Source organism: Perognathus longimembris, chromosome 6, assembly GCF_023159225.1.
Source record: "Perognathus longimembris pacificus isolate PPM17 chromosome 6, ASM2315922v1, whole genome shotgun sequence".
In the NCBI taxonomy this organism is placed as follows: Eukaryota; Metazoa; Chordata; class Mammalia; order Rodentia; family Heteromyidae; genus Perognathus; species Perognathus longimembris.
This window is the reverse complement of record NC_063166.1, coordinates 68,392,943-68,407,481: the sequence shown is the minus strand read 5'-3', so window position 1 is coordinate 68,407,481 and position 14,539 is coordinate 68,392,943. Positions and strand designations below refer to the sequence as shown.

Below are 14,539 nucleotides of genomic sequence, written 5' to 3'. Positions count from 1 at the left end.
CCAACAAAAACACAAATATACTCAGAGAAGAAATGTATATAAACACACTTGAATGTATGAACTGTGGATGTATGAACCACCAAACCCAAGGGGACCTGTCCTGCTTTGCCCTCAAATTCCCAACTCATTCTTCCTGGTGGTCATAAAAGGCTCTAACTTGACCATCTGCAGACCAAAGTAACAGACTGTAACAGTCCACTGTTACCTTTCTGTCTAGGGAATTTACATTTTAATCGAACCTAAAAGCTTGCTATTAAGCAGTACTAAGAAAGCAGAGACAGGACAAAATAATTTTCAGAAGCTTCTATTAACTCTCTCCTATAGACATTATCATAACTCCATACTGAATAAATAACTTATATCTGTTCAAAGTTATAAAATCCCTGAGCAATGGAAGTGGCTGTGGGGAATAGAGAAGGGGACTAAAAGGAGGAATGGACTGTGAAGAACAAGAGAATTGACAGCAAGCTATTCTACAGGATATTCAGATATCCCTGTGGAGAGAGGCTTAACTTACCAAGGGTCTGTCCTGCCAGCACTCGTCCGTTCTCTCCCAGCACAGCTGCCCGGGCATGGCGCTCATTGGCATACTGGACAAAGGCATATCCCTTGTGCACAGAACAGCCAGCCACACGGCCATACTTGGCGAAGATAGTCTCCACATCTGACTTCTTCACCACAGCTGTGTTGAGGTTTCCGATGAAGACTCGGGAATTGATGGACTTGGGGTCATTCTTATTAGTTACATTGCTTGTCTGGATCTTCACAGACATGGTGCCTATATGAAGAGAGGGTCACAGTGAGTTTGGAATCAAGGGCTTCATGATGTCTATCTGGATTAAAATGGATTATTGCTCCTTGCCTTTTTTACTCCCAAGCCCTGCAACATCCAACCTCCCTGTGTCTGCATCTGTTTTCTTGTATCACAGAAAGTTACCTTTTTTTTTTTTTTTTGCTTGTCTTGGAGCTTGAAGTCAGGGCCTGGGCACTGTCCCTGAGCCTCTTTTGCTCAAGGCTAACACTCTACCACTTGAGCCACTGCGCCACTTCTGGCTTCTGTTTATATGGTACTGAGGAATTGAACCCAGAGCCTTATGAATACTAGCCAAGCACTCTACCACTATGCCATATTCCCAGGATTACCATTTATTTCATGCAGGGTGCTTTACATTATGTTTTCTCATTTGGTACTCATGTAAGTAGATAAAGATTCACATACCAATATATTGCAGATGGGAAGAACCTGATGTTCAGAGGTCACAATGCTGAATGGTAAGGCTGGGATTAACTAGTTTGCTTGATTGAATCCAATTCTTTTAAGCCCACATGTTAATACTCATCTCAAATGTTACCTCATTTAGAATCTAAATTTAAAGATTATTCATGGCTTTTTTTTTTTCCTGTTCTGCAATGTAGGATAACATGCTACTCTAGAAGAGTAGCAAAGAGGCCCATGGTTAAATACATATTACAGAAACTGTTTAGTCTGATCTAGACATGGACCTATTTAGCCCACTACGATCACTCTGCTTCTCAGGGTTAAAGCCAATTTAAATACCACATTAAGATATATTTATCTGAAAATTACCTTTAGTAATCTCTTACTATTTACCACTTTTATACTTATTCACTCAAGCTCTGTTTTGTTTTTCTTGAGGCTAAATTTGCAAGTACTTTGTTTTCTACATTCTGGGTATGTCTTTTATCCCTATCTTTCCTGGCTTCCTTTTCTAAAGAGATTATATTTAAGTACAGGTTTCAGGGAGAAGCAGCAGCTAAATGTCAATAGAAAAGGACCATACTGGGCTGGGAATATGGCCTAGTATACTGTAGAATGCTCACCTCGTATACATGAAGCCTTGGGTTCCATTCCTCAGCACCACATATACAGAAAAAGCCAGAAGTGGTGCTGTGGCTCAAGCCCCAGGACTAGGAGGAGGAGGGGGAGGAGGGGGATGGGGAGGAGGAGGAGGAGGAGGGAGAGGAGGAAGAGGAGGAGGAGGAGGAGGAGGAGGAGGAGGAGGAGGAGGAGGAGGAGGAGGAAGGCCTATACTTAAGCCTTGGCATTTCTATGTCCTGTAGATATCTTCTGCTCATTAGTATGGGCTGGTACAACTACAATCTCAACCCACTCAGGCCATTTCAGAAAGTGCCACATGTATAAAAACTTTCACCAGCAGGCTAGACCTATTTACCTAATTATTTGAGAGCAAAGAGGACTTCTTTCCAGAGAATTAGATAAAAGAGCTAAAAAAAACAAGTAAAGGAAATCCTTTTGCCATACTAAGGTAAAAGACTTTATGTGTCTCTTAAATGTTTCTATCTTAGAAGTTGGCATGCTCTGGCCAGCTGATGGCACTGTTTACAAAGATACCATAGGGAGGACCAGGGACCATGAGGGGAAAGGGATGCACCAATTGAAGCCAAAGACTGAGAGGGTGTTATCACTGCTATTGAAGGTCTCGTGCCAGCTTAGGAACTGATTTAGAAGGGATAAACTACTATTACTTAGTTTACCTTTACAGCCAATCATCAAAATGCATAAAGCAGTGAAGGATACCAATTAACCATTAAAACACACTTGTTCATATGATTCCTTTGAGTTGCCCATTTCTCACAGTTCTGATAATCCCTCTCCTACTTGGATCAAGCCTTTCTAAGGGCTAATTCCCTGTCCATTCATGAGTATACAAAAGAAGGTTATGGGGCTCCTGTGTGATATCAAGATCACCAGGGAAATAGTTTTGATTTGACTGGAGGAAGCCAACCAGTTGGTGTGACTGAGACAGAAAGAGGAGAGAAGGGATGATTCAGACAGACCTATTGATGACTGCTGGCTCTGCCGTTGACCTGGCAGGGGTAGAACAGCTGTTGTGGATCCCTCAGACCTCTGCTAGGAGCCTCTAACATCACTGGGCAGGAAGTATTTGCAGAGCACCTGTGCTTGGTACTGCGGAGGCACCAGTAGTCACCCCTTTGCTAGTACATGCAATCCTTCAGGTTTGGCACTACCCAATCTTTTCTCTAATTACGTGAAGTGTGGGATAATGTATGTACACACACACACACACACACACACACACACACACTTCATAAGGACTTTTCTATTCTGGCAATACATTAGTGGATCATTCTAGATTAGGGCCAAGTTCAGGCAAGAGTACATTCTCTATGATGCCAAGAGGAGCCATGTCACATGCAGATCTATTTCTTGCATCTGGTCAAGGAAATATGCACACTGATCACTCTAATTGCTTGGCTTTCTGTAGAAAGGGTCCCCAGGGTAATCTAAGACAGCTCACACCTGTAATCCTGGCTACTCAGGAGGTTAAAATCTGAGGATCATAGTTCAAAGCCAGCTTGGGTAGGAAAGTCCATGAGATTCTCCAATTAACCACCAGAAAGCCAGAAGTAGAGCCATGGCTCAAAGTGGTAGAACGCTAACCTCCAGAGAAAAGAGCTCAGGGGCAACACCCAAGCCCTGCGTTAAAGGCCCAAGACTGACAATAATAATAATAATAATAATAATAATAATAATAATAAAAAACCAGGACAGTGGGGCCTTCTAAGGTGATTAGGTAATGAAGACAAAAATCCACATGAACAGAGTACCTTCATAAAAGAGACTCTAGAGAGCTAACGTGCACTTTTTACCATATGAAAATGGAGCAAAAAAGCCAGGTCCTCACCAGACACTGAATTTGCTGATGCCTTGATTTTGAACTTCTCGGCCTCCAGAACTCTGAGAAATAAACTTCTGTTTATAAATCACCTTTTTGTTTCTAAGAGCAGAATGAAAAGTTGAGGTGCCAGACTATGAAATCAGGCCCCACCACGTGAACCCCATTTTAGAATCGAACCCTGAGCCAATCAGATTTGTACCTGTGTTCTAATCTTGCTTGCACAGCTGATTGTTGTAACCTTGTTCTTTGCCTTTATAAGCCCTGTGTAATCACAGCTCGGGGCTTCCTCCTAACCTCCACTGTGTCTGTGGGTAGGACGAGGCCCGAGTTGGCAGCTCGTTAAATAAAACCTTGCCTTGCTTTTACATTTCGGAGTGTCTGAATCTCAGTGGTCTTCTTGGGGGTGGTCTTGCGACTTGGCACAACAAAGTGAGGCAGAACACGTGAGGAGGCAGGGAAATTAAAAATAATAAGTATTAAAAAGGCCAGATTCAGAAGTTGGAAGAGGAAGTAAACTGAAAAGAACTTGAGAACTTGAGCAAGCTCCCTTCCCATCAACCACCACCTTTTAAATATTAAGTCACAAGAATAGAGAGATATAAAAAGCCTATCAGACTCTCCCTTCTCCTTGATATGTTAAGCTGCAACTTGGCTTTAACTACTCCAGACGCAGAGATGGGGAGGCTAGCTCAGAGAAAATCTTGCAAAATCCCGTCTCAACTAGCAAAAAGCCAGACATGGTGGTAGATTCCTGTCAAACTAGCCACATGGAAAGCTGAAAAATAAGGATCAAAGCCTAGTTAAAAAGCAAGGTCCTATTAGAGAAGTCCTGAAGGTATCTGTTGTTCTTGTGTTTTGGGCAGCCCTTGATAACTTGATATTTTAGAATAAAAAGCATTTTGGCCACTCAGAATCATTGTCCAATCTTTAGGAGATGCCAGATAACATCACACGTATACCCCTAATAAGTATAAAAACTATCATTTTGGTACTTTCACTCCTATTTGCTGCATAAGAAGCAAGAACCATCTCTCCCTCGTCCCTTGCCCCTTCCCTACTTTATCCTATTACACTAAAACTTCTTCTACTTGATGTGTTTGTGTAAGCCTATTTAAAATTCTTCCCATACTGGATCTCAAGTTCCTGTTACTGAGTAGAAACTAGGAAGCTAAGAAAACATTCTCTCAACCCTCATCTGGTGACTGTGACAACATTCTTTTTTGTTGGGGGGAGAGGAGGGGGTTGAACTCTGGGCCCAGGCGCTGTCCCTGAGCTCTTTAGTTCAAGGCTTGTACTATACCACTTGAGCCACAGCTCCACTTTGGTTTTCTGGTGGTTAACTGGAAGTCTCACTGACTTTCCTGCCCAAGCTAGCTTTGAACCGTTATCCTCAGATCTCAACCTCCTGAGTAGCTAAGATTACAGGTATGAGCCACTGGCCCGGGTCACTGACAATATTTTTTATCTTGATATTGCCAGTCTCATTTGCTGAGGATCAGCATAAGTGACTTATTTAAGGCCAACTGGCTAGTGAGGGAAGTAGTTAGAGGGCTTGTTTCACATTCTACATAGCACTGTCTCAACAGTTATCCTAAGCCTCTGAGTCCCCTGTCACCCCTCTGGGCTTCTAATCCTGCTTCCTAGATTAAATCCAGCCTTAAACATTTTCCATCCCTAATCCATTTCTCATGCAAAGATGATCTCAAAGGTACTGATGCCGCTCCAGATCTTGGGTGTTCCCAGTGCTGTTTAGAATGTTCAGGGTAGTCCTAAGGAACTCCATTGGCTTCAGTCTTCTTGTGGAGATGATCAAAACACCTTGTGCCATCCCACTAGCCTTAATGTAACTCTGAGGACATCTGGATGGTTTAGAAGAAAATAACTATCAGCACTAGGGAGACTAATTCTGGAGAACCCTAGCAGTTATTTACAGGTAATGTCCAGACCCTCTCCTTGGTTCAGAAAATCTTGGGTTACCAGACAGCCAGAGATGACAGAGCATCTATTAATCTCATTAAACTCACCAGGCCCCTCTCATCAGCATTGCCCAAATGATCATTATTAACCAGACAGAACTAATTTCCCAAAAAGTACTCCTTTAGCACCTGACCATTTCTATTCCCATGAGCAACTTCACCTCCCAGAATCATTATTATTTTATCACTATTTCCTAATAACAAAGGCAAAATGGACACAAATTAACAAAAACAACACAGGCTCTGGCTCCTGAGAGGACTAACTTCCAAATCTAATACCACCAACTTAAGGGCCACCATCTTGTTCATTTCTCTTGGCCTTGGAATCCCTCAACTGATAAACAGGAACTCTCCGAATCTGAGATAATATACAACATATTAAAAAAAGAAACTGGGTGTTATGTCTTAGCTATAAAATGTCCTGAAGGCCAGAAGTTGGCCTTGTTGAGTAGTGACTGGATCACCAAGATGCTAAACCTCATGGATGTACTAACTCACTGATTAGTTCTTGGCTGAATGGGCGGGACCTGGTTAGAGGAAACAGGTCACTGGGGCACTGTATGAGGAGAGCAGTATGTCTTGTGCCTGGCCCCTTCCTGAGTCCTTTGTTTCTGGCCACCATATGAGCGGCTTTGACCCACCAACTTCCCATCATGATATTCTTTTTTACCAATAGACCCAAACAAACACCAATAGACCCAGATGACCATATGTTGAAATCATGAGCCAAAATAAAGCCTTTTTCTCTTGACTTACTCAGGTATTATAATCATAATGACAAAAGCACACCAGATAACCCAATTGCCTTATGAAAGCAGATGAATTCAACCTGGCACTTTAGGTCACCCATATTCACTCAGGCTTAATGTGTACTACTTTCACCTGAGATCAGGAAAGTCAGAATAGGGAGGCTGTGCATGCTCACTCTCTTATTCTAGTACTAAGTACCTAGGAACTTCAAAATAGTGCTTCTTCCCCATGCCTGTCAAACTACTACTGTAGAAGTCTGGTAGAGTAAAGAAGTTCCAGGCTTTTTTGCTCAATCACTCTCACTCCTCAATTGTACCATGAGGCTCTAGTTCTATAGTAAAACACTATCATCAGTATATGGTAAGCCCTGAAGGGTCAATCAAAGCACAAACAGAAGTCAAAACTAGGCCTCATCTTTACCACAGCATGGTCTGAGTATATATCTTGATACCCTGCCTTCCCTGCATCTTACACACTAACTCTATACTTGACCAGCTTTAGGCTGAGGCTTAGCACCTGCTGAAAGTGCCCCTTCATAGATATGGGAAAAAGAAACAAAAAAGGTGGGAGAGTAATTATCTTAGGCCTGTAGCCCCCAAAACGGAGTTAAAAAGTTAAGTATTTAAAAATGATTGTTGTTAATCTATCTGGGTGCCAGTGGCTCATGCCTGTAATCCTTGCTACTCAGGAGACTGAGATCTGATCTGAGCATCAAAGTTAGAAGTCAGCCATGGCAGGAAAGTCCATGCCTCTTACCTCCAATTAATTACAACAAAGCTGGAAGTGGAACTGTGGCTCAAGTGGTAGTTTGCTAGCCTTAAGCAAAAAAGCTCAAGGAAGGACAGTACCCAGGCTCTAAGTTCAAGTGCACACACACTCATACACATGCACATCATGCACATCACACACACACACACACACACACACGCACAAATAGCTAATCTCCTTATTTTTGCCAAAACAACCACCTACCTATCCATCTAGTCATAACTAAAATTTAAATTCTAAGCTAACTATGGATCAAGAATTAATAACCATTTATTCATCCAGCAATTGATCTAGTACTTTACTTTCAGCAGGGGGACCACCTACAATGTCCACAAAGCACTGGGAAAGAACCTAAGTAAATCAATATGGGAGGTCAGAGAAGGAATAAGAGAATAAAAAAGTCTACTAAAAAGAAAAGTGTTTTAAGATGAATTACCACTCACAAAGAGGCTACTCCAGGCGGGACAAACTGTAGGGGCAATATACAAAATGTGCCCTGCTTTCTTTCACCCCTATCCTCCCATCCCCCTCTCTCCAGCAAGCATATATAAGGCTGGAAAAAAATGCTTAAGTAGAATATCTCCTATTCCTTGATAGATACATGTTTAGTCTTGAAGGAGCACACAGTTTAATATGCAGCAACTTTAACAGGCACTTGCTGGAAGCTTTATAGGCATAATCTTTCATAATTCTGATTACAAACTAATGAGATAAGTAGTATCACCTTCATTCTACGGGTGAAAAAACTGGTTCAGAGTTCTTAATGTTTTATTCTCAGTCACATTAACTGGCATGATTGAAAAATCTTGTTTGCCTTGATTTTAAAACTTGCATTCTTAGATTGGTCCCATTAAGCCCTCATTCACAAGGAAAATGCTATTGGTTTTTGCTGCTTATGTGCCACATGACCTATATGACTACAAAAGACCCTTACGGAGTTAAACAGGTACTTACTATGTGCCAGGAACCACACTAAACCTCTTACACATATGTGGTGACCATTTCACAGATGAGCAATTTAAGGCTTAGCACTTAGTCCTACTCAACCCAGGCAATGGCAGAACTGGGACAAATCTATATGAGACAACAGTCCTCTTAATCTTGGTACAGAATGGGCTTCAATGCTAAGCAAGTCTTGAACCTGCTTGTAACTGGTCAACTTCTTCCTCTGTCTCTTAACATTTTCTAATTCTTGCTGAGGGCATCCACTCAAATCTAAGAGCTATTCAGCACTAGCTGAGAGCCTGGGGGATAGTCTCCTCCCCCTTCCCATGCCTTAAGGGGCTAGCTCCTCACAGTGATAATGTGGTAAGATTAGTCACTGCTTGCTGTTGGTTGATTATAGCTATTCTTTTCTGTAAATGAAGTTTAAAAGTCATCAAAGGGTTTGTCAGCTGTGACTTATGAGCCTCTCTCCTGCAGGGAAGTCAGGCAGTGACAAATGCCCTTCTCTTTCTGCTATCCATTATAAGTCGGAAGGTGCCATGTTCCAATTACTGGAGACCCCGATGCAGCTCTTGGAAAACCCTGCTCCAAGCTGTAGCCATTACTCAGGCCTGGCAGGGCTGCCAGCAGGGCTGCCCTAGGCTCCAGCCCCTCTGAGTAGAAATGGAGTAAGTGTGTTTTCCTGACTTTGTGAGCTGGCTCCTTACACTCCTTAACTTGTGTTATCCCTAATGGTTTGGCTGTCTTGAAGCCCAAGATGAAGACTGCCTAAAACAGGCATGAGGAAATAAGATCGTGTTACCAGGTGGATTATGTGGGAAATACGGTGCTTCAGGTAGAGATTAGAGGATAAAATAACTAAGATGTTTGGAAAAAGAGTCTGGAAGGAACCTAGTACAAGTAACAGCCTTAGCATTCAACACCCATTATATGAGAGACTCTGTCAAGCTAGATATTGTGGAATTGAAGATTAAGGAAATGTAATCCCTGACATGGAAAGTCTAATGGAAAAAATTTAGAAGTCCAGAAACATTACTTACTCAAGGTTACAAAATGAGTCAAGTCATAGATGGGATTAGAAAACAGATTTCTATCTCTAGTGACAGAAAAAAAAAGAGTGACAAAAAAAAAAAAGCCCTTTCAAGGTATGTCAGGCTAAGAGCACTGCTTAGATCCCCATACAAATCCCACTCGATCACTTACTATATATATCTGACTCTGGCCTGTCCCATACATAGTCTCCAAAGTCTTTGAAAACTGGAGCTGATTTAAAGACTTACTATGGAGCTGTAGTAAGGATTAAAAAATACACACATTGTACCAAGTAGAAGGCATATATTAAGTACTCTAAATACTATTTACCAACAAATAATTGCTAAAATAACTCTTTGAGGAAGTATTATTAGTGTATTTTTACAGATAAGAAGAAAAGGTGGTTTCCACTTTACCATACTAAGTAAGCCAAAACATTTCAAAATTATTTGGAGTGAAGGACTAGCTTGTTTTGTAAAAGTCCAACCCATTGAGCTGGGTATCTGGCCTAGTGGTAGAATGCTCCCCTCACATACTATGAAGCCCTGGGTTCAATTCCTCAGCACCACATAAAAAGAAAACCAACCCATTATAAGCAAGCATTTGTATATAACAAAACATGAAAATGCTACAAACCTTTTTAAGGCTGGACACCAGTAGCTCACACCTGTAATCCTATTTACTCAGGAGACTGAGATTCGAGGATTGTGGGCTGGGAATATGGCCTAGTGGTAGAGTGCTTGCCTTGTATGCATGAAGCCCTGGGTTCGATTGCTCAGCTACACAGATATGGGCAGGAAGATCCCCTGGGATGAAAAGCTGCTGCAGGTTTTTTTCTTAGCCAGAGGTACTAAGCAGGCAGCCAATTGGCTGAAACCAGATACTGGATGGTGCACAAGTTGGCAATGCAGTGAAATGTAGTACCCCCCTCAAGTATAAGGCTAATTAATTAAAATTCTTTCATTATAATCACCCCTCACAGCCCCACAAAGGCTTGATCCTAAGGATAATGGGTCTTAGTATATGTTTTCTTTTTTATTTCTCACATTCAAATAGGAGTAGGGAGGAAGGCTGACCTCTCTCCAGAATGTTGATACTAAATATCACATAGAATTCTGCTATAATTTGGATATTGCTTGAGTGTTTTCTAAGACCTGTGTGTGAAAGGGTTGGTCCCAAGGTGGTGTTACTACAAGTCGGTGGAAACCTTGAAAGGAAAGGCCTTCTTGGAGGTCTGTAGGCCACTGGAAGCATGTCCTTAAAGGGGATACTAATCTATTCCTTTTTCTCTACTCCCTAGAGCTTGTAATGTAATCAGTTTCAGCCCACTATACATTCTTTTTTTTTTTTTTTTTTGGCCAGTCCTGGGCCTTGGTGGACTCAGGGCCTGAGCACCATCCCTGGCTTCTTCCCACTCAAGGCTAGCACTCTGCCACCTGAGCCACAGTGCCCCTTCTGGCCGTTTTCCATATATGTGGTGCTGGGGAATCGAACGGAGAGCTTCATGTGTAGGAGGCAAGCACTCTTGCCATTAGGCCATATTCCCAGCCCCCCACTATACATTCTTGTCACGGGTCCAAAGTATCAGGACAACTATAGACTAGAGCTTCTAAAACTGAGCTAAAATAAAACATTTTCTTTTTATAATTATTTCAGGTATTTGATTATTGTGTTGGAAAACTAACACAGGCTCTCAACATTATCCCACAGTGCCATATATTTGGCACAAAGGTAACCAATAAGAATGACTTGTGGAGTGATTTGTATCACAGCCACTCTGCCTTTTTTTTTTTTTTTTTTTTTTTTTTTTTTTTGGCCAGTCCTGGGCCTTGGACTCAGGGCCTGAGCACTGTCCCTAGCTTCTTTTTGCTCAAGGCTAGCACTCTGCCACTTGAGCCAGAGCGCCACTTCTGGCCGTTTTCTGTATATATGTGGTGCTGGGGAATCGAACCCAGGGCCTCATGTACACAAGGCAAACACTCTTGCCACTAGGCCATATCCCCAGCCCGCCACTCTGCCTTTATCACTCTTGTAGAAACATTAGTTCCACATGCCAGGCACTGGTGGCTCACACCAGTAATCCTAGCTACTCAGGAGGTTGAGATCTAAGGATTGCAATTCAAAGCAGGCAGGAAAGTCCATGAGATGCTTATCTCCAAACAACTAGCAAAAAAGGTAGAAGTGGGGCTGTGGCTCAAGTGCTAGTCTTGAGCTGGGGGGGAAAGAAAACTGAGGGACAGCACCCAGACTCAAGTTCAAGCCCCTGGACCAGCAAATAGATAGATAGATAGATAGATAGATAGATAGATAGATAGATAGATAGATAGATAGATAGATAGATAAGAAAGGACAAAAAGGTAACTCCACAAATAGTATTACACACCTGCCTTATATATGCCCCTACTATCTTCTATTTAAGACCCTTTAGAGAATCAAATTCACACCCTTTAACAAAGTTTACAAGGTCCTTTACAAGTTCAGGCTACCAAATCCAAACCCAACAATTTTCTAAATGGTTTAAGTCACACTCACTTTATATGTGAGTAAACCCTAGTGCACAGGCAGTCAGTTTAACTGCACATGTCAGAATGAACTGGGTATCTATCTCCTAAGGGGATGGTTATCATATTCCAAGTATAAACTCAAGACTAAATAAATACCTTTTCTTGGGGTTAGTTTATAAGAAGTAGGCATGAGAATGGGGGTATTGTATGGCTCAAGAAAACTTTTCCTTCAGGAATACCTTAGATATTCCCTTGAGGCTGCCAACCTGACCCTTCCTGCTCCCACAGATGTAACTTCATTAATAAACTTGGCTTAATCTCCCAAATACTCCTTTGCACATAATAGGATATACATTTCCCTACCTAAGTTCAAGAACTGCTATTGCCTTGAACATCAAATAAATAACCAATGAACAGCTTAGCTAAACTACAGTGAACCCCCAAAATGACAGACTCCTAATCAATTTAACTGATTAGCCCAAATACCACAGCTGCTGGGGTACACGTTTTTGTTTTTTTTAATCTGTTTTAGAATCCTTTTGAGTCCCCTTTCCCCTCAAAAAGGAGATACCACACTAAACAGGCAATACTGCAACAGCTAATTAAGGAAAATAAATTCCCCAAAACTGAAAAAAAAAAAACTCAACTATAAAAGAAAAAGGCTTAAATTTTGGACAGATCAGGATTTAAATCTACAAGCAAGGACTTACTAGTTATGTGACTTTGGCTATGTCATTCAAAAATGTCAGTCAGATGGTGCTCAGGCCCTGAGTCCAAGGCCCAGGACTGGCAAAAAAAAAAAAACAACAAAAATTGTCGGTCAATGTTTTCTAGTAAGTATACACAGAGCATGTTTGCATGCACACGTGTGTAAACACATGTACACAGGCACATGTGCACATGGTCATTCATCAACCCCTATTTATTTGGCCTCTTAAATACTTTGCAGGATGTAGCCTCTACCTATCTACTTTTTCCCACCAGTCTTAAACTTCTTTGTCACTAAAGTAATATCCTATCATTTCCTTTCTTAAAACTAGGTTTGCCTCATTATCTTAAATGCTTAGAATAAAAACTTCTGCTTATCACTTGAAATTACTAACTAAAACCATTGCTAACCAAAAGCACAATTACTTATATGCATCTTATATTTATTTCTTTCCCGTGTTTTTTCCTTGTGTATTATATATAGTTACACCATTCATTCAATTTAAGTCAATAACCTTTTTTTGCTTTTTTCTTCTTTTTGAGACAGGGTCTCACTACATAGCTCAGGATGGCCTCAAATACGCAATCTTCTGTCTCATCTTTAACTCATGCTGGTGTTAGGAGGCACATACTACCATGCCCAGCATAACCTATTTCTTTTCCAACTAGCATTATCAAGCAATTATGCTAAAGATCTATATTGATGTTAAATAAACCTCTTTTTGTTTTGTATTGCTTTTTCAGACAAGAGTCCTGTTATGTAGCCTAGAGTGTCCTCCAATTTGTAATCCTTCTTAACTGCTTGAATTATAGACATGCACCACCATGCCTGCCATAACTATTGTTTAACTAGCTCAAAATTTTCCCTAAATGAAGTTATCATAACATATATATCCATTTCGGCTAGTTCCAATTTCTCACTATTATAAATAATAGCATCTGGGGAAAAACTTACACATTGGATTATTTCCAAAGGACAGAATCTCAGAAGTAAAATTACTGGTCAAAATGTATGAACACTTTTATGAGTCTTAAAATATGCTGCCTAAGTGGGATAGGAATGTGGCTTAGCAGTAGAGTACTTGCCTAGTCTCAAGTGGTAGAGTGCTGCTCAGGCACCAAGTTCAAGCCCCAGGACTGGCATGCACATGTGTGTGTGTGTACACACACACACACACACACACACACACACACACACACACTAATTGCTTTCCAAAGAAGCTATAATACATTTACATTGCAATCTCCAATGAATGCTACTTTTATGGCAACCTAACCAGTCATGTGAGTTATGAATAAAGGAGGATCGCTCAATGTTGCTCTTTTGTACATGTAAAGATGAATAGTCTCCAGAGCTTTTTAGTTTCAGCTCTACAGAGTTTTGAATGCCAAAATGTTAATATAGGTTCCTAAGCAGAAGAATAATATACTGAAAAGGTTTATTTATTCATTTATCAAGAAATCATTTATTGAGTACCTACTTTTGTCAGATACTCAGGAAATACAAGGGTGAAAAAAGAACAACCTCTGCCCTGGAAGAATTCACAGTCCAATCAGGACAATTAGAGCCTGTGTTTCATCTTGATAAACTATGACAGAAACCAATTAAAATTCAGAGGTATGCCACTTACCCTAGGGACAAAGAGAAGTAAGAGAACATCAAGAAGAGGAGTCATCAAGACTGGGCTGGGAATATGGCCTAGTGGCAAGAACACTTGCCTCCTACACATGAAGCTCTCAGTTCGATTCCCCAGCACCACATATATGGAGAACGGCCAGAAGGGGCGCTGTGGCTCAGGTGGCAGAGTGCTAGCCTTGAGCAAAAAGAAGCCAGGGACAGTGCTCAGGCCCTGAGTCCAAGGCCCAGGACTGGCAAAAAAAAAAAAAAAAAAGAAGTTCTCATTTTGAGCTGGGACATGGTTTAAATGGTAGATCACCTGCAGGTATGAGGCCTTGAATTCAAATCTAGTACCAGAGTGGGAAGGATATGTGGAGGGAGGTTGGTTCTCATTTTATTCAGAGGGACAAGTGAGAAATAAACTGTTTAGGAAAAAGGAAACAGTATAAGCAAAGCTATGGAGCAAAGCTTCCTATATTTAGTGAATAATAATATATATTATGCTTTGGTCAGTTTAAGATGTAAGGATGCATGCTCCAAGAAATGGTACACAGA

At 41.2% G+C, this 14,539-nt stretch overlaps 1 protein-coding gene across 3 annotated transcripts in view; it reads right to left on the bottom strand.

Annotated features, from left to right (window-relative positions):
- The window catches only part of Raly (RALY heterogeneous nuclear ribonucleoprotein), a 70,780-nt gene that overhangs the window by 7,333 nt on the left and 48,908 nt on the right, over window positions 1-14,539 (bottom strand). For all 3 annotated transcript variants that reach the window (XM_048349027.1, XM_048349025.1, XM_048349028.1), the window contains exon 3: window positions 518-778. In XM_048349027.1, coding sequence (XP_048204984.1) covers window positions 518-773 — 256 coding nt within the window. In that variant the 5' untranslated portion in view covers window positions 774-778. The remainder of the gene's footprint in view (window positions 1-517; window positions 779-14,539) is intronic.